This window comes from Ambystoma mexicanum, chromosome 4p (assembly GCF_040938575.1).
Source record: "Ambystoma mexicanum isolate Mex_15411 chromosome 4p, UKY_AmexF1_1, whole genome shotgun sequence".
Lineage (NCBI taxonomy): Eukaryota > Metazoa > Chordata > Amphibia > Caudata > Ambystomatidae > Ambystoma > Ambystoma mexicanum.
Genome location: NC_090927.1, coordinates 256,319,030 through 256,338,259, shown reverse-complemented (window position 1 = coordinate 256,338,259; position 19,230 = coordinate 256,319,030). Strand labels below are relative to the sequence as shown.

At 50.0% G+C, this 19,230-nt stretch overlaps 1 protein-coding gene across 5 annotated transcripts in view; it reads right to left on the bottom strand.

Moving 5' to 3' along the window:
• Window positions 1-19,230, bottom strand: part of MMUT (methylmalonyl-CoA mutase) — a 641,762-nt gene that overhangs the window by 136,934 nt on the left and 485,598 nt on the right. For all 5 annotated transcript variants that reach the window (XM_069605779.1, XM_069605780.1, XM_069605782.1 and 2 more), the window contains one exon: window positions 6,707-6,854. In XM_069605779.1, the coding sequence (XP_069461880.1) occupies window positions 6,707-6,854 (148 nt within the window). The remainder of the gene's footprint in view (window positions 1-6,706; window positions 6,855-19,230) is intronic.

The window sequence follows — 19,230 nt, the reverse complement described above, 5'->3', positions numbered from 1 at the left end:
TTCCAGTCAGCGTGTGCTAGAGACTATACAAGACGAGAAATCCATGGGAGAAAGGAATCCATTTGAAACACTGCTTCTCACTTTTTAAAAACCTTTTAAAGTCGTTAAATTCATATTAACTTGTATAATCGTTTTCCTCTTGTTTTAAATGTGATTCTGTCTTTTATACAGACATTACTTTTTTACAACACAAATGCCTCAGTTTAGTAATTACCCATACATGTGGATAATTTTTTGATCCTTTACTTTAACAGTATATATTTAAGTAAATATACTGTGTGTACAGTCTTGTGTGCTGTGAGTTCAACAATTGTACTGTACAACCAACCACTTCTGCTCCAAAGAGGGAAGAGTCACTGCACCATCACATTACCAGTGTGGGACCCCAGACTTATTAGCTGGAAACCCCTGCCTAACAGTACACATTGGTTTGTCAAAGCCCTCACCAGAGGGTAACTGAAAAATATCCCCAACAGGGCGGATAAACCAAAATCCCAAGTGATAGGTCTCTGGGGACTCAGGAAGCTTTCCCCCACCATCACTTGGAAGTTTTGTAGGGATTGGGCTTCTCTGGGCATCTTTCCCTTGGGCAATTTCCCCCAAAGATGTACTTTTCGCCCAGGAGGCCTTTGTTACTCATGTGCAGGTAGGGTTCATTAAACTTTATGCTTTTAAGGCTGAGGGATGGCCTTGCCAAAGGGAGAGATGATGAACTGCTGGAGTCACAACCTACATTGATTATAAAATCTATTCTAAACGTAGAAAGATGCAACTAAAATGTTTTTACCTTATATAATATTGATATGGCGACAGAGACCGGGGATGTGAGATTTTACGAGAGCAGTTGAAGCTCCATTTTGGAAAAGTTGTCTTTGAATTTCTGCTAAAGGTGGACCCAATGTGGCCTACCTTATACATGCACAACTGCAGAAAGGTTTCCTGTTGGAACTCTTGCCTTTAGCTAATTTGTTAAAATACAGCTTTTCTGGACAAGTTCTGGAGTTGTAAAGCAGTTGCAAAGTTCTGGACCCAAGTAATTCCAAACTGTAGGTGGAAACCTCTATGGTGCTCCCTTGGAGAGTACAGAGAGTTAGCTAAGGATGTGTGCAAGCCGGTACTTTACTGTGTAAAAAGCATTGCTAGACATGGAACAGCATGGCAAAGATGCATTTTTAATTCGTATTAGAACTACCGTTGGTGCAACAAATGCAGGTCATTCAGGATCAGAGAAAAGTGTGGAAAGTCATATACAATGTTTAACTCCCACAAAATCAGTAGCGCATCCCTTTGAGACCGTCGGGGGAAATTCCTAGAAAGAACCAAACACATTTCTAGTTTTTACTGCATGCGAACAAGTTCCAGTGCGAAACAACTAGATAGAGAAAATCACAACCACCGCTTTGTTGTTCAGCTCCCATTTCAGAGAGACCACCATCAGCCAAATGAACACATCCCCTCACACATTCTGCTTTTTAGCAAGATTATATTAGGGTATTTATTGAGTGCAGACCTATCTCTGGGAAGCAACATAGTGCATTACAAGTCAGAGGGATTGGGAAGTGCAATGGTGAGGGAACAAGAGACACAATGGAACATTCAGCTAACGGGAGAGAGAGAGGGCGGTCACTTTGGCAGCAAAACATTTACAAGCAGCCAGGGGAGGAAACAGGGGGGAGCGGATCACCTAGTCTCAGGTTAAGTGGGGAGTGGAGGATCTGTGGACCTAGGTGTTGGGGAGGGGGCTAGATGTCCAGCCCACAGGCACAGTGTCTCGATAACTCAAACATAGAATCATGACCTCTTCCAAACCCACTGCACCCTTTCTGTTGAGTTAATGCATAGCACCTCGAGCTGCTAGCAGGGCCAAGACTGAATGGGGACCACCAACACTGTGGTATATACCCAGAATTGAGAACAAAAACTCTTTGAGGATCACTGAAGTTATCTAATTCTGAGCCCAACCGGTGTAACAAGAAAGACACATGATCCCATGAGACCTAGAATCCTGAGAAATACCCCAGTCAGGATTCTGCTATGCCCCTGAACTCTGTGTCTGTTTTGAATGCTGAGAATCCACTCCTACAGTGGGATATTCCATCTTTGAATTCAACATGGCTCCAATGTACCACAATCACTTGTATTGCGTTATCCATGACTTTAAAGTTAAGGTGAAAGATGGAGTGGAGAAGACAATGTTTTTTGCAAGTCCTCCACAGCTGCTTCTTCCGAGGTGAGCCACATCTTAATATGGGAATGACATGAATCTTTTAATCTTTGGAGATGGGCCACCTCTACAGCCTCATATTTGTGAAAAGTAAACTTAAGGAGGAGACACCAGACATACGTTGAGAGTACAATACTGGAGAAATTTAGTTTTATGAACATTGGTGGTCAAAGTACAAAGTGGACAAGTATAACGAAGCACTAGAGGACTCTGTTGAAAAGGATACCAGTGTGATTTTACTGCCACCACTGTCCTTTCATCATATATTCCTACCCCACCTACTATTTCTCTTTTAACTTCAACACCTCTTTCGAATGTTACCTCTGCCTTCCAATCCAATTCTGGTGTTCCCACCTCTTTCCAAACCACACCTGCTTTGCCGACCTCCTCCTAAGCCATCCTTTCAGCTCGCACCACTTCTGCCTGCTTCCCTCGTTCGCCCCCGCTCCAGTGTCATTCACTCCTGCAGTCTCAGCCTTCAGCAAATGCAAGCCGCCTTGTGCAACCCACAGCACCCGTTTGCCTTGCTTATATAGGGTAGAACCCCCTTCCCTGGCTGACCTTCCCTTTACTGTCTGCACCTGTTTAATGCGGTTGGGCTAAGCTGTGAGTGGGTCATGGGGGCTGCCAGGGTTTTTGCCTAAATCTAGATCCAGTCTGGTGGTAATTCTGGATTTCAAGTATATGTATGGTAAACCAGGCAGAGCAGTTTTTCTATGGAGGATGCCTACATTGATTTCCTTGTTCCCAATAGCTTCCATTGATGACCCATGTTTAAAGATTCGGGGACTTTGAGGGTTCTGCAATGTACTCCCCGCAAGGGTGTTAGAGTTCAGGAAGGGTTTCCCAAGGGAATTGGTTTGGAGGAGGGGCCTATTAGTTATTTGTCTGAACTAGGATAGGTGTGTGGTGGCCCCATACAGACTGGCCCCTGACATCTGAGGCACATTAAGGAAGAGCACCCCAGAAAAACTCCCAATTCTGCCACTGGGCCCATCATTCACTGGCTTGGGGAAGGTACCCAATCGAAGGTCCACTTTACTGTCCATCCACAGAGCCAGGCAGGAGACTTTCTCACAGAAACCTATGCACTTTATTGTATTGGTCATTAATAATGCACTTATACAACAGGACAGTGCTTCAAAGCGCCACAAAGCAAAAGGAAAGGGAACAAGGGAGCAGATGAACAATGGAAATACCAAGAATAAATTAGAAAAAGTGACCGGAGACTGTTCGAGGGATCTGGTAGGAGAGTATTTAGTAAGGAACAGTTGCAGGTTGCGTGGTCGCAAGCCGCAGACTGCCTTATGGATGATGAATTTGATCCTTGAGGCAATCGGCAGCCAGTGGAGAGATTTTAGGGCTGGAGAGATATGGTCGCTGGGCTTGAGGCCAAGGATAAGTCTTGCAGCCCTATTTTGGATTAGTTGAAGAGGGCAGAGGGAAGAAAGAGGTAGGTTGAGAATGAGGCTGTTAGAATAATCCAGCCTGGAGAGGGCCAGAGCTCTAGTGACATTGAGCTTCCCGATGAAGGTGAGACAATGGAGAATGCCTCTGAGGAGGTGAACTTGAAAGTGGGCTTTCTTGGCAAGGTCCAAGATGTGAGGGCTGAAGGAGAGAGGAGTCAAAGATGACCCCAAGGTTTCTGGTTTCAGTGGCAGAAGAAGGAGGGGAGTCCAAGGAGGCCTGCCAGAGCGCAGGAGGGAAACAGGGTATAGGTGTCCCTATGGGAAGAATCTCATTCTTACTGGCATTAAGACAGAGATCATTGGAGGTGCGCCAGGACTGGATAGCAGATAGACAGTCCGGGATGATAGAGGAGTAGGGGAGCTTGAAGAAGAGTTGTGTGTCATATGCAGAACACTAGAAATCAGGAGAGAAGATGGAGATCAGGTAGAGCCAGAGCGACAGGATAGAGTCCTGGGGAACACCACATGTAGAGATTGGTGGTGGGGGAGAAGTGGCCCAGTAGAACCTGGTAGGGGTGGTCAGTGAGAAAGGAGATCAACCCTGTCTAGTACCCGGTCTGAAATAAAAAGGGCATCTCGGAGCTGCTTTATGATGATAGAGTGGTTTACTTTGGCAAAGGCAGAAGTGAGGTCAAGGAGAAAGAACAGCAGGAGAGGAGTCAAGATTTCCGAGCAGTTATTCACAGGTGTTCAGCAGAGCAGTTTCCATGCCTCTGGATGCTCGAAATCCAGATTGATGGTCATGTAAACAACCAGCAATCTCAGTGTGATGGGCCGGTTGGGGGAAGACTAACCTCTCCATGAGTTTCCCAAGGAAGGGTGTAGTAGAGATGGGGCGGTAGTTGGCAGGACACGAGGGGTCGGCAGAAGGCTTTTTTAGATGTGGGTGCACAGGGGAGTGCTGGAGAGAGGTGGGAAAAGAGCCAGAGGCTAAGGAATGGTTGCAGAAGTCAGCAAGAACTGGTGCGAGGGAGTAGATGTTGTCCCTTAATGGTTCTGAAAGAACAGGGAGACACCTGTTTGGAAGAGACCTCCATAGAGCACACTACTCTAGAGACCTCATCCGTTGTGATGGGTGAGAAGGAGGAGAGAGTAGGAGCGGGCAGGGGGATTCCAAGGGAGGCAGGGAGAGAAGTAGAGGCAGTGGGAGAAGAGAGAGCGATCAGAGTATCCTGAGTTTTAGAGAAGAAATGGGTGGCCAGTGCAGAGGGCCTGAGAAGGGAGAGGCGAGGTGGAGACTGCAGATGGATTGGCTAGTTCCTTGCAGCCTCCTGCCTATTTATGTTAAGACCTACCACAATAAGTCATTTTGTTAGGTTTGCCCTCCAAAGCACCCTTTTTGCCGTCAAGAGTATGTTATTGCCACGCCAACAGCAAAAGAGATACTGTACTCCTTAAAAATGCTGGCAGATCAATTTGTAATATTTTATAAGAGTTGCAAAAAGAGCAGCTACCACCCGAAGGCATTTTGGCACTATCGGATAGAGGAGCAAATAGTAAAGCTTAATAGACTGTGATGGTGATCACAAAATGTTAAACAAATAAGTCAAACTCCTTTCCTGAAAGTAAGCAGGTAAGTCTCCTTTGCAGAGTGGAATGGAATTCCACTGTCTACCCACCAAAGCCTCCCAGTTGCTCGCTTTTGTGAGGTGGGACAGTCATGGTCCTCTCAGTGTTGGACCGAACAAAACATTTTGGAACATAGGGTTGTCATTTGTTTGAGAATGGGATGGTGCCAAAGTATTGCACGGATTTGAAGAGCAAATACAGGCGCTTACTGCCGCATTATGGACTCTTTTTAGCCGTAGCAATAGAGTGAAGTAAATGATACTGTAAAAATCCAGGTGAAAAGAGAGAAAAGCATTCCTAATCGTAACTTAATGTGGAAATGTTAACAGTGGAAGAAGTGATGTAATTCTCCTGAAATTACAGATTATTTTGATACAGCATCAACCCGATTCTTTAGGGTTAGGTCATTATCCAGGATGATGCCCGTATTTTTGACTCGGGCTTTGGGATTAGGGCATCAGTCAAAAGTGCTAGCTCTGAACATATGGAGTGAATGTCTGAACATCTGATGAGAATACTTTGCATGCGTTACGTTACTAAGGTTTTTAACTGCTCTAAATCACCATGTAGTAGTTTCAAATCACAGAACCTTGTACATGGGAGAGCAACAGGGCTGGTGTGCAAACAAAGGCATGTGTTCCGAGCACCTGAGAACAAGATGAGAGTACCAGGCCTAAGGTGCTTGGGAGTGGGATGTGACAATTGGTTTTACATAGCGCTACATACTGCATATTCCCATTTCAGAGTGCTTCGTAACATGTGTTACTAATGACCACCATTATGATGCACATTTGGTGGTACTCAATTACGAGCTTAGCAGGATGAAATCATCAGCCGCCCAAAGGAGTCTCAAACCATTGTATAAGCATTGTATACAATCCTCCTCCTTAGAGACACATGAGCTATGTGTACAGCTATCGCTGGGCATATTAATCCATAAACAGTATATAACAGTGGGGCTAGAGCACTACTTGAGAATGGGATGCTATTAGGTGGTGTACAATTGGAGCATTGGGTCTATGTTGAGAGAATCTGTAGGCTTTGGCCATATTATCCACATTTCGGGCAAATCACTGTAGTACCGGACCACATGAGCTTCCTACTTGGACTTGGAGTAAGATTCCAACACTGAAATATTGCTTCAGGTATTGCCAACTTTACATAAATCGACTCATAAAAACCTACATACAAATCATACCCAAAAGCTCAAACGCAGACACCCAAATCAACAACAAGATCCATTTATTCGCCCATTCTCCAGAAGCATAACACAAAGGAGTTCGTATTACTGGCTTTGTCAATGCGCGTTGCATTGTTTATAGGCGCTATATAAATGAAGTATCATATCATAGTAAAACGAGTGTCTCACGATGAGTCATAATGATTTTTCGGCAAAATAGTAATTTAATGATTAAGGGCACTGCAAAATGATAAACAAATATACCTGGAAAAGAGGTCCTATATCCACATCAAAGCCAAGATCTGCAAATCCTGTAGCAATAACTTTAGCTCCTCTGTCATGGCCATCTTGACCCATTTTAGCTACAAGGAGACGAGGCCGACGCCCCTCTCGGTCCATGAACTGCTGTACTCTACAAAAGATCAAATGTATTAACATTGTTTTAACATTCAATTTCGACGACTGCAACAGCCTATGTTTTGAACTAGGCATTACAACTGATCAGTAGCCAGGGTCACAGGTTCAAGGCACTCAGAAATCGTTGTTTAAAAAAAATAATTAAAAAAGATGGAAATGCTGCATTTAGGGTAGTATTCCCTTCTAAAAAAAGATGAGAGGAAATGTCGGAAATTTTGCAGCACATTGTCTCCATTTCTTTATCAAATTCCAGAGCGCTAAAAGTGGCCCTGAGTCAGCAGCATCATTAGGGAAAAGTGACTTACTTAGAACAATATTACTCCAGCGGGAGTCACATTCCCAGATTCATAACCTTCAGCACAATACACAGCCAGATTCTACAAAATACTTCATCATTTTTTATTGTTAGAAAGTTTATTTCTTCTTCTAAATTAAAAAAAAAGGGAAAAAAGATTTACATTTAAGAGTTCACCCAAAAATAGAACTCTGCCCATTTCAATTTCAGGGGACAATTTTTTTGCGAGGGCTCCAGGAGTTCTTGGTCTAGGAAAACCATCTCAGTTTTAATGTAAAATACTTGTCTGCAAAATTAGGGAAGAAGGTAGAATGACGTATGAATCTGTGAGAATTATTGTTGCAAGTAAGTAACATTTTCTTTGACAAATGTATCTTCCTTCCCTTGGTTCAGAACCTTTAGACGGCATTTTACAGCAATGTTTTTCCAAGAACATCAGTTAATTGAGGAGGTGAGCCCTTTGCTCCCAGGGATGAAAGAATGCCAAGATTTTCATCAGTTTGGGTAGAATCCAACTACAAGGACATAGACTTGTAAAATTAATTCTCAAGTTTATCTAGAGAAATACAATGTAACTTCACCAACATCGGACCATAACATGGGGTTTCCTTTATTTACAAAAAACTGCTGGACATCCTGGTGATGCAGTAACAACTTAGTAGAGGGCTAGTAAACAAGGACCAAAACATGTAGAGATGGACTTCTGTCACACAGTTGTAAGCAGTATAAATTAAAATAAGTACATATACTACTACAAAATGTTATGCTCGTTCATAGAGAACAGCAAAGGCTGTCGGGTATCCTCTTACCAATAAGATGTGTATATTCAAATGATAACATTTTTTGTAACTCAAAGCTACCCATTTATGTGAGCAAACTTTGAAAATGGTTAAAATAATTACACACACACACACACACACACACCCCCCCCCCCCTAATGTTGCATGTTTGTAGTGAACAGCGTTTGGACGAGACTAACGTTATTCGGTCTGTGTTCGTTGAAGAGAGTGACCAGATTGTGTCTTGCCTTTGGAACATGCGCAGTACAACGTTCCCCCTATTGTTACCAGGGGTGCAGAGGCAGCTGGGCAAGTCATTCCTTAGATTGTTTGTCAGGACTTCAGAGGACAATAGTTGTGTGTTCTGTGGGACTGTTAAAACAACAGTTGCAAGATTGTAGCATCCTGACAGGCATTTATTAGGTGATCTTATTAACAGTGGGGTTTTGGGGACTGCCTTGGCAGACACGGTAGACAAAATGAAAAGGTTTGAATAGGGAGTCAATGAAGGCTCTGGAGTGGCAGGGTGGTGCATTGCCATCTTTCAAGTTTCATGAGGAGTTACGCTGCTGAGTTTTGAAGTTTTTGTAGTCTGTAAGGCTGTTGCTATAATTGGGTCTTGAGTGTACTAGAGCAATGTTTTCCAGGGTCCTGTGTGGAATACCACCTATGGCAAATTGCAACAATTGGATCGTAGATGAAAGAAGCAGTAAGTAGCTTCTAACTATTGCTTGAATGAGAGATTTATCCTGAGGTTTTTAAATGTTAAGTTCGGATAGGTGTGGGCAGCCATTTCTTCCAGCCATGGAATATTTGTGAGGGTGTGATTTTCGGCTGCAAATCATGAGTTCAGGTTTACTTCGGTTGAAATTCAGATGGCTAGTCATCTAACTGTGCGAGGTAATTGAAATAATCTGTTTTTCACTTAAAGCTTGCATCAGTTTGTAAACAATGTGCGCTAGTGTAATTTTCGCAAATGAAATGAGAGATGCAGATTATTTCCGAGAGTTGCTTCATGCACGTGCTGAAAAGCAGAAGCAACAGGCTGGAACCTTGTATTCCGCAGATGCTATCACAGCAGAGGTACATGAACAAGGGCATGTAGCTCAACTCAATCCTGTGGAAAGAAAATACATTATCTAGCTTAGCATGCGTCCCTAAATTCCTTTACATACAAGTCATTTGAGGAGGATTTATTGCGGATGGGGTTGAAAGCAGTCGAGATATCCAGCTGGATGAGGACACTTGATGTATGGGCATGCATGATGATGTTGGTCTCCAAAGTTGTTGGCAAATTAATTTCTGAAGAAGTTTTGATTCCAAGATAGCACTGCCGATAGTTTGATAGCTTTGAGGGATGTCAGAGTTATTTAAGTTACTCACTGTAGTGACTAGATTACTCCTAGTCCATAGTCCCCTTTCCTCCATCCTTGTGGGCGTCCCAAAACATGGTGACAATACCAGAACCTTTAGCAGCGAAACATTTAGCTTCCCCTTTAAATTTAGTATAGTGTGTGGGGATGCGGCCCCGGGCATGGGAATGCACACCAGAGGTCCTGCCCTCCAGCGCCTCAGCTCTCTTAACAAATCAACGCTCAAATACCTGGCTACACTGGATATATTGGCTGTTGGCACAGAAGCGGGGGAAGGTGAGTGGGACATATGTTGGAAAGGGGACTATTGACCGAGTATTCTAGACACTACAGTGAGTAACTTTAATTGCTCATACGTCCCGTCCCCTTTCCTCCATCCTTTTGGGTGATTCCACTGAACAGGACCATAGGGTGGAGCTGTGACAATCTGCCTCATATCTATGACGAAGCAAAAAGGTTCTTCAGAACCGCCTGACCGAATTCTGCATCGCACCTGGAGCTGGTATCCAAGGAATAGTGCTTACAGAAGCCCGCCTTGCTGATGACATCCCAAGAAGCATTCTTCAAACGCGACGGGCGTGGCCTTAACTCTGAACGTATGGGCATGAAGCCCCTCAGGAACAGGTTTGCACACGGCTGTGTATGCCTCTGAAATGGCCTGAACCATCCAGAGGGCGAAAGAACCTTTGGAAGCCTGGGTACTGGGAGACATGCCACCCCCCTGTATACCCTGAACGTGAACAATGCCTCAGACTTCCTGAAGGATTTTGTCCGAGAGAGGTAGTACTTGACCGTCTTGCGGTCCAATGAATGCAAAGTCCTTTCTGCCTCAGATTGTGGGTTCGGGAAGAGCACTGGCAGGCCTGTTTCCTGGTTCAAATGGAATGGAGAGACCACCTTGGGCAGAAAACTTAGGTGGGTGCGCAAGATGACCTTGTCGTTATGAAATGTGGTGAAGGGTTTGCACGATGACAACGCCTGAAACTTGCTGACCCTGCACACACAAGTGAGCGCCACTAATAGAACTGTCTTTACTGTCACCAGCCAGATGCCCACCAAGGCCATTAGCTCACAGGGCTTGTGCTGCAAGGCCGCCAGAACCACATTAAGGTCCCAAACCGGATGAGGCCTGTGCACGAGAGGAAAAAGTCTGGACATCCCCTTGAGGTGGGCCTTAACTACCGGGTTGGCTGCTGAAAAAGACCTGCTCCAAGGAATTCTTGTAGGCCCCAATGGCCGCCAAATAGGTGCAGCAAGTATCCACCTTATCACCAGAGTGAGCCAAATGCACAGAGAAGGCCAGCACGTTATCCAGGGCGCAGATGAAGGGGTCCAGCCCCTGGTTACGAGCCCGATGGCAAAATCTGGTCCACTTGCTCTTCTACTGGGAGCTAGTAAACGTCCTTCTGTGTAATACCCCATTTGTCATCCAAAAATCGAACATGTTGAAGTTTCAGCTGTTTAGGAACGAGGCTGCAGGGGCCAGCCGGGCCGGGCCTGGGTGCTCCACTGCCCGGCCACCCTGCTGCGTCAGAAAGACCCTGCTGGGGATCAGAAGATGGACAGGTCCCTGGGAGCACAACTGAAGTACATTAGAAAACCACGCCCTTGATGGCCAGTGCGGGGCAATCAGGATGAGGCTACTGCCCACCGAAGTCAGGAACTTGCAGAGGGACCGCATTAGCCACGGTGGAGGAGACGAACGCATAGCATTGTGCCAGCAAAGTTGGAACGCGTCCCCTTAGACACCTGGCCCGCCCAAGAGGCAAAGCGGGGGCACTTGGAATTCAGAGGAGACGCAAACAAGTTCAGATCCAGAAACCCCCACCTCTGGAACAGGGGCGACAAGGAGCTCATGTTCAACTCCCACTCGTAGGTGTTGAACCCCAAGCGGCTGAGCTGGCCCGCTTCCTCGTTGCTGTTCCGCAGGAGGTGGACTGCTGAAATCTGAATATCTTCCGTAAGGGCCCATTCCAAGATCGCCACTGCCTCCATGCTTCTTCAGGTAAAACATTGTAGTGGAGTGTCAGTCCTGACCAGAACCGCAGTGTCCCTGATGAGGCAGAAAATCCTTGAGTTACAGGCCCGCTACCCTAAGCTCTAGCAGACTGATATGCAAAAGAGCCTCCTCCCTGGACAATGCGCCATGAACAGAGAAGCCCTCCAGACTGGCTCCCAGCCGACAGTGAGGAATCCGTCATCACCCCTTGACCTGACCAGAGTGGGCTCCGGTCAGGTCAAGGGGGCTCTCACTGCCATATTGCTGCCGATCAGTCAGCAGCAAAAGTCCGGGATGAGGAAAGGGGAGGATGGGGATCCTGTCCGACAGACCCCGTCTCGTCGTCCCAATTGGCCACCCGGTGGAGCTGGAGGTGCCTCATCTTGAGGCGGGCATGCTGAACCGTGAGCACCAAGACCCCATCAGTACCAGAAGATGCTGGAACCACTATGCAGGGGTGGTCGTTTTGGCCCAGTGCACTCCAAGGAACACCAGATCCTGGGCGGAAGTCCGCTGCGACTTGCACTGGTTGAGGGAGAAGCCTGGCTGGTGCAGAATGTCCGCCAGCCTTTGGCAGGAGTGCACAGCCCCCTCAGGAGAGCTGGCCCCGACTAGCCAGTCCCCCAGTATAATGAACAAGTTACTTACCTGTAACTGTTGTTCTCCAGCATGGGTCTGGCATGGATTCACATGCTCATGAATACAAGAATACATAGCAATACACACATGCACAACTACAAGAGGTGGCAAGGCTCAACATTAAGCATCTCTTACCTCCTCACCAGGCTCAACTTAAGCGAACAGGTTGCGCAGCACTGCTTGGCCGACTCTTGACTCCTCCCTGGAATCCGGGTCGACGCAGTAAAATCTCGTGAAGGTGTGCGTCGACCTCCACGCCGTGGTAGCAGCGATCGCTCTGGTTGAATGGGCTCTCGGACGGCCGGGCAACGGTCGGTTTGCCAACCGGTGACCGTGCATGATGCAGCCGGAGAGCCATCTGGAAATGGAAGCCTTCAAGAGGGCCTTCCCTTGGTTCACAGGTCCAAAGTTCACAAACAGCTGTGATGTCACCCGAAAACTCTTTGTGCAGTCCACGTAGAACTTCAGCACTCTAGCCACATCCAGCGAGTGCAAAGACCTCTCAGCTGGCGACGAAGGTGATGGGAAGAAAACAGTTAACACCAAGGGCTCGTTGAGATGGAAGTCCGACGGCACCTTGGGCATGAAGGAGGGGTGCGTCCTCAGTACCATCCTCGTCTCGTGTAACGTCAGGTTTGGAGGTTTACAGGAGAGGGCCTGGATCTCTCCGACTCGTCGTGTGGAGGTGATGGCCACAAGAAACGCTGTCTTCCACGATAGGAACTTCAACGGTGCCGAATGCAGAGGCTCGAATGGCGGCCCCATGAGCCTGCTCTGCACCACGTTGAGCTCCCACGCCGGGGTTGGCGTCTTCACCGGCAGGAATGATCGGAACAGTCCCTTCATAAACTCCTTCACCAGGGGATGAGACCACAGAGATGATCGCCCCGGAGTTCTGGTGCAGCGGGAAATCGCTGCTAGATGTATCTTGATGGAGGAATGAGCTAGCCCTGCCTTGGCCAGTGACAGTAGGTACGACAGTACTTAAGGGGCCATAATCCGCAGAGGGTCGATCGTCTGTGCGCGGCACCAGACAGAGAACCTCTTCCATTTGTGTCCGTAGCACTTGAGAGTTGAGGACGCCCTGGCCTTTGCAAGCACCTCTTTGCAGTCCGCCGGGATATCGTACCCTCCAAACACTAGCACTGCAGGAGCCTGGCCTGCAAGTTCAGCAACCCCGGGTCGTGGTGGAGGATGGTGCCTCCTTCTCTGGCGAGGAGGTCCGCGTCTGTCGGCAGTTTGACTGTGAGGGGAGGGGGGGAAATCTGACATGTCCAGAAGGTCCGTGAACCAGATCTGCCTCGGCAAGGCTGGTGCGACGAGGATCATTCTGCACCGGGACCGTCTGAGTTGGTTGATGAGTCGCAGCAGCAACGGCAATGGTGGGAACGCATACAGGAACAGGCCGTCCCAGGGGAATGAGAAGGCATCACCCATGCTCCTTGGCTGGGGAAACCTGCTGGCGAACCTCCGGCACTTGGTGTTTGTCACCGTCGCAAATAAGTCGATCTGGGGATTGCCCCATCGTTGGAAAAGTAGATCCACTTGATCCTGACGCAGTTCCCACTCATGGCACGAGCGCAGCTCCCTGCTGAGCTAGTCGGCGATGACGTTCTTTATGTCTGCCAGATGGAAGGGGACCAGAAACATCCCTTGGGCGACGGCCCAGTGCCACAGATCCTGGGCCTCCTTGGATAGGGCTGGAGATCTGGTGCCTCCCTGCTTCCGTATGTAAAACATTGTGGTGGTGTTGTCGGTGAAGCTCCTTACCACCTTGCCCTTGAGGGACGGGAGGAACGACCTGAGGGCCCAGAACACGGCTCGGAGCTTCAGGGCATTGATGTGTAGTGACCTCTCCTCCGGGAGCCAAAGGCCTCTTGCGTGGAGATCTCCGGTGTGCGCTCCCCATCCCTCCAGGGAGGCGTCCGTCGTCACCGTCTCCTGATGTGCCGGGGTCTGGAATTCCATACCCGCTGCCAGGTGCGCGTGGGTGCCCCACCACCGGACCGTCTCGTTGAGCGAGATCCGGTCTTCGAAGCTGCCCGCCGCCTGCATCCAATGGGAGTCGAGGAACTCTTACAGTGGACGCATCCACAACCTGCACAGGCGCACGAGGTAGATGCATGAGGACATCATGCCGAGCAGGGACTCGACTGACCTCACCCTGGCCACGTCCATGGTCGACAGCCACTGCACCTTGCCCAGGATGGCCTTCGTCCTTTCCTCCGACAGAGAAGCCAATCGCGCCACTGTGTCGAGCCTGGCTCCCAGGGAGACTTGCGACGGAACCAAGTGGGATTTCGCAAAGTTGAAAGAGAATCCCAGATCCTAGAGCAGCTGGACGGTCTGTGCTGTGTGCACGACGGCGAGCTCTCTTGTCCTTGCGCGGATGAGCCAATCGTCCAGGTAGGGGTAGACGTGGAACACCTGCAGGCGCAGCCGCGCCACCACGGGTGCTAGGCACTTGGTGAACACCCTGAGCGCTGACTTCAATCTGAAGAGAAGGGCCTTGAACTGATAGTGTCGCTCTTGGACTACGAATCTCAGGAACTTTCAATGTCCTTTTAGGATGGGGATGTGGAAGTAGGCACCCTCCAAGTCCAGCGACGATAGGAATTTTCCTCCCTCCAGCTGTCCCAGCACGTGCTGGAGGGGGGGACCATCCGGAACTTCTGGGACTTGATGTACTTTTTTAGACAACGAAGGTTCAGGATGGGTCGCCAGCCGCCGGTCTTCTTTCTTACGAGGAAGTATTGTGAGTACACCCCGAAGCCTCTTTGGGACAAGCTCGATGGCTCCTTTCTTCAGCATTGCCCTTAATTCCAGCTGCAGTTGAGGGACGTGATTTTCCTTCCTGGCCACAGGAGGAATGCGGGGGCACTTCTTTTGAAACTCGAGAATGCGTCTGTGGGCCAGGGCATCCAGCACCCATCGGTCGGTGGAGATTGACTCCCACACGCTGACAAACTTCGCCAGCCGGCCTCCCACTGGGGTGCTCAGTTGGGGGCCCGACGCTATGGCCGGTTCAGTCCAGCTTGGCAGCGGCCTTGCCGCCTTGGCCTCCTTGGTGATGATGAGGTCCTCCTGACTTGCCGCGTCCTCTGTAGGCCTCCTGCGATGAGGTGTGTGCTGCCTGGCGGTACGTCGAGGAGCTGCCGCCGAATCCTTTGGAGGCACCTTGCTTGCCTCCGGAGTTCCAAAAGGGCGGCCGTCGTTGTTGCAGAACACCCAAGGCCCGAGCCGTCTCCGTGTCAGCCTTGATGGCCTGCAGTGACTCGTCCACTGTCTTGCCAAACAGATTGTTCCCGTCGAAAGGCATGTCCAGAACTCTGGCCTGCACGTCTTGGCGGAAATCGGTTGCCTTGAGCCAACCACGGCGGCAAAGGCAAACGCCATTGCCCATCTGACGAAAACCGGTGTCAGCAATGTCCGGGGCCACCGTTATGGCGTGGTCCGACGCCACCTCACCTTCCTGAAGGATCTCCAGGGCTTCAGCCTTCTTGTCAACCAGGAGGAAGTCCCGTAGGGGAGCGATCTTAAACCACAGCTCCCTGTTGTAGCGGGCCACAATCGCGAGGGCATTGGCCACTTTAATCGTCGTAGCAGACGAGATGACCCGCCGTCCCATGACGTCCAGTTTCTTCCCCTCGCCGCCCGGCGGGGAGGTCGAAGTTGAGGCCGTCACCCCCGCCGCTTTCTTCTTGGCTGCCGCGGAGACAACCGAATCGGGGATCGGCTGCGCCCTAAGGCACATGGGGGCGGAATCCGGGACCCGGTACTTCTTCTCGTACCGATCTCTCTTTGCAGGAGCCGTGGACGGGTTCTTCAGGAGCGACATCCCCTCGTCCCATATGTCGTCAAGTAAAGGAATCGAGAGGACCGTCTTCCTCTTGGCCTCACGCCGTTGGTAGAGGAAACCTTCCTTCTTCTGTTCCTCGGGGCAGAGCTGGAAGAGCTCTGATGCCTTGGCAATCATGGCGTGGAAGGAGCCAATTTCAGCGGGCGGGGAGGCCTGAGGAGGTGGCGATGGGAGGCCCATCCCGTCGTTGCCACCGTCGTCATCCTCCCCCATCGTCGCCGTCTCCGTTCCCATTTCATCCCTCGGATCCGCAGAAGTAGAAGAAGGCTGCGAAGGCCAAGATGGCAGGAAGGACATGGGGGGGATGAACTCTTCTCCACTTGCTTGGAGGGCTTCCCGACGGTCCAGGCTCTGCTGGATCGTCAGTTGTGGGTAAGGGCAGCCTTGTCCTCATCGCCGTACACAAGGCCTGGATCGCCATCTAGATTGCTCCTGAGTTGTCTTGTGGCCCAGGTACCGGCTGCGACGGGCGCAACTGTTGGGGAGTGGAATCCTCCGCCTCCACGGGCTTCTCGTCGGCACCACCATCGCTTTCTTCGTCGGCCTCGTCGGGATCCCTCCCGTGGGACCAGACCTCCTCGAACTTCTTGTTCAGGATCTTCGCGACTCCAGCCAGCTCCTCTTCAGAGGCTGTATCTGTGTCCATGAATGCCACCGGCCCCCCCACCCTTCTTTTTCCACCTGGGGTTTCACGAGGGTCTTATCGATGGGCTGAAAAGAGGACTCCCTCCGTGGTGGCAGGGAAACTCTAGGCCCCGAGGTCGCCTCCACTGGGGTAGCCTCCACAGGCTTCGCCGGAGCCGTCGCTACTCCCTTGATAGAGGCCTTAGCCGGGTGAATCAAGGCCTTCACGACCTTGGGCGTGCCCGAGGCCTTCACCTTGGGGGGAGGGTCCCCGCCTAACTCCCCCTCGGCTTTCTCCGTCGGGATCGACCGGGGCTTCTCCTGAAGCTTACCCGGGTTCTCCGATTTGCTCTTCTCCGTGCCAGAGCGTTGGCTCGTCGTTGATTGCGTCGGTGAAAGTGCGCCCTGCCTGGAAACCCGAGGAGCCCGACCGATAGGCGCTCCTGGAGCCCGCGGACTTGCAATGCTTTGCCTTCTTTTGGGCCCCCATCGCCGGAGCGCCCTCAAAGTTCTTAGAAGACCGCTCGGACTTCTTCTCACCTGCTGCTGGGCTCCTCCCTTTCAGCCATTTGGTGAGGCGGATACACCGATCCTTCATAGTCCGCTCCGACATGTTCTTGCAAAACGCACAGTCCTTCTCCACGTGCGTTTTGTCTTCGTGAAGGCAGTAGAGGCATCTGGAATGCTCATCCTCCTTGAAGACATTCTGCAATCCGCATCCAGGGCAGCTCCTGAACAGCTTGGATCCGGGAGTCGTGTTTCCTTCGTCCTGGGCCATGTCCACGCGGGGTAGGCCTCAAAGATCTTCTGGAATCCTCCAAGAAGTGAAACTTGATGAAAACTTCGCCCTTGAGGGGCGTAGAAAATTCCGAAACGGGTCCCCGTTGATCGGAAGTAGAAACGGTGGAGCTTGAGGCTCGATTTGACCGAAAAATTAGATTAAACTCTTTGAAAAATCGCACTACGCAGTAAAAGCTCGAGAGCTATAGCACGAGGACTCCCAACACTTGAACGTGCGGTAAAAATCTGAAGATGGCTGCCAGAGGAGGGGCTTAGGTAGAGGGCTGTCATTGGCTGGGGGCAGTATGACCCAGAGACCAGTGATTGGTTATTAGGAGAAAGACAGTTCAGAAACAAAACTGATTTTTTCTTTACCGAGGATTTCCAGCCTGACGGGGAATATTCATGAGCATGTGAATCCATGCCAGACCCCATGCTGGAGAAGTGATGGCCCTCCTGGCATAGCACCTTGTACTGGAAGTGGTACAACAATCGTGAACCACAGAAACTTCTGATGCGGGTGGTGAATGGGGACATGAAGGTACGCATCCTTGAGGTCTAGGGAACACATCCAGCCCCTTGTGCAGAGCGATTCCTCTCTGTACGCTGGAATAATCACCTTGAAGCTTTCGAGCGATAAAGACAAGTTGAGGAAAGACGGGTCCAGGACTACCTTCAGGCCAGCATGGTTGTTCGTGTGTACCGTAAAAAACCTGGAGTAGAAGCCAGAATCCCTGTATGACTGAGGAACCGGCTCCGCCACCTGCATCTCCAGAAGAGGAAGTCTCTGCCGTAAAAGGGCCAGGGACCCTATCTGACAAGAGGAGGAGAGGATGGTAGAGAAAAAGGAAGTCGGAAGCCTGTGGAGACTATATAAAGGATCCAGGGACTCTCAAAATAACGCTTCCAGCTGTCCTAGAAGTGAGCCCGCCGGCTCCGTACTGGGAAACTACCCAGATCATGATGTCACTACTTTATGGCATCTGTTGGCATCTGATGCGGGAGCAGAGGAGGGGGAGCGGAAAAATCTGTGCATAGTCATCTTCTGCTTCCTCCTGTTGTCGCTGCGCGACCTGCCAGGCCTCCATGTACCGTGGGCCCGAAATCCATTTAAGTCGGTGAAAAAGCACAGGGTTTGAAGTCGGCCCTGCCCTGAGACTAATGGGAAGAACTTCTGCCCTGGCTTAGTCAGGATGGCCAAGGACTTGGTGATTTGCATGGAGGTTTTCTTTGACAACTCGTCATCGGTGGACGAATGAAAGAGGTCCACGCCCTCGAAGGGAAGATCTAGGATCTGCTCTTGCACGTCAGGTGAAAACTTAGTGACATGCATCCATGTAGTCCTTTTCATCTCGACCCCCAGGCAATGCCCTCTGCTGGCTGTGTCTATGTGCGAGACCGAAGACTCCACGAGGTCCTGCGCAACAGCGTGGGCATCCACCAGACTGCCCTTGAAGGAGACTTTCCTCTCCAGGGAGAGTTCAGGCAGAAACTCCCCCAGCTCCTGCCACAGCTTCTGGTTAGCCGTGGCCAAATGGGCAATGGCCTGCCGCAAATGCAGCCCTGATATGGCATAGCACTGTTTGCCCAATGACTCAAGGACCTTGTCTTTGGACAGGCAAATGAGGAGGCTCCCGAGGAGGAAGACGACAAAAGACGATAGTTTAGAATAGAGGGAGGCTGCAGCCACCACTGAAGAGTGTGGCTGAGGGTGAGAGGCCAGTAGCACGGCTCCCCATTCGTCAGCCTGAACCTGCTGTCCAACTTCTTGTTCATCTGGACGTTGGGTCTGGGATTCTCCCAGACCTTTCTCGCCAGCTGCAGGACATCTTTCTGGAGCAGAATGCAAGAACGGCTCATGGTGCGTATGCCAAAAACCTCTGACTCTGCAAAACCCTAAAGGAAGTCATGAAAGGCCTTAACAGATGCCGCAGGTTCATCGTCCTGAGCATCATCATTACTGTCATCGTCCCTGCCCCAATTGTTTACAGACTGAAGGGAGTCCGGGCCGTGGGACATGGGT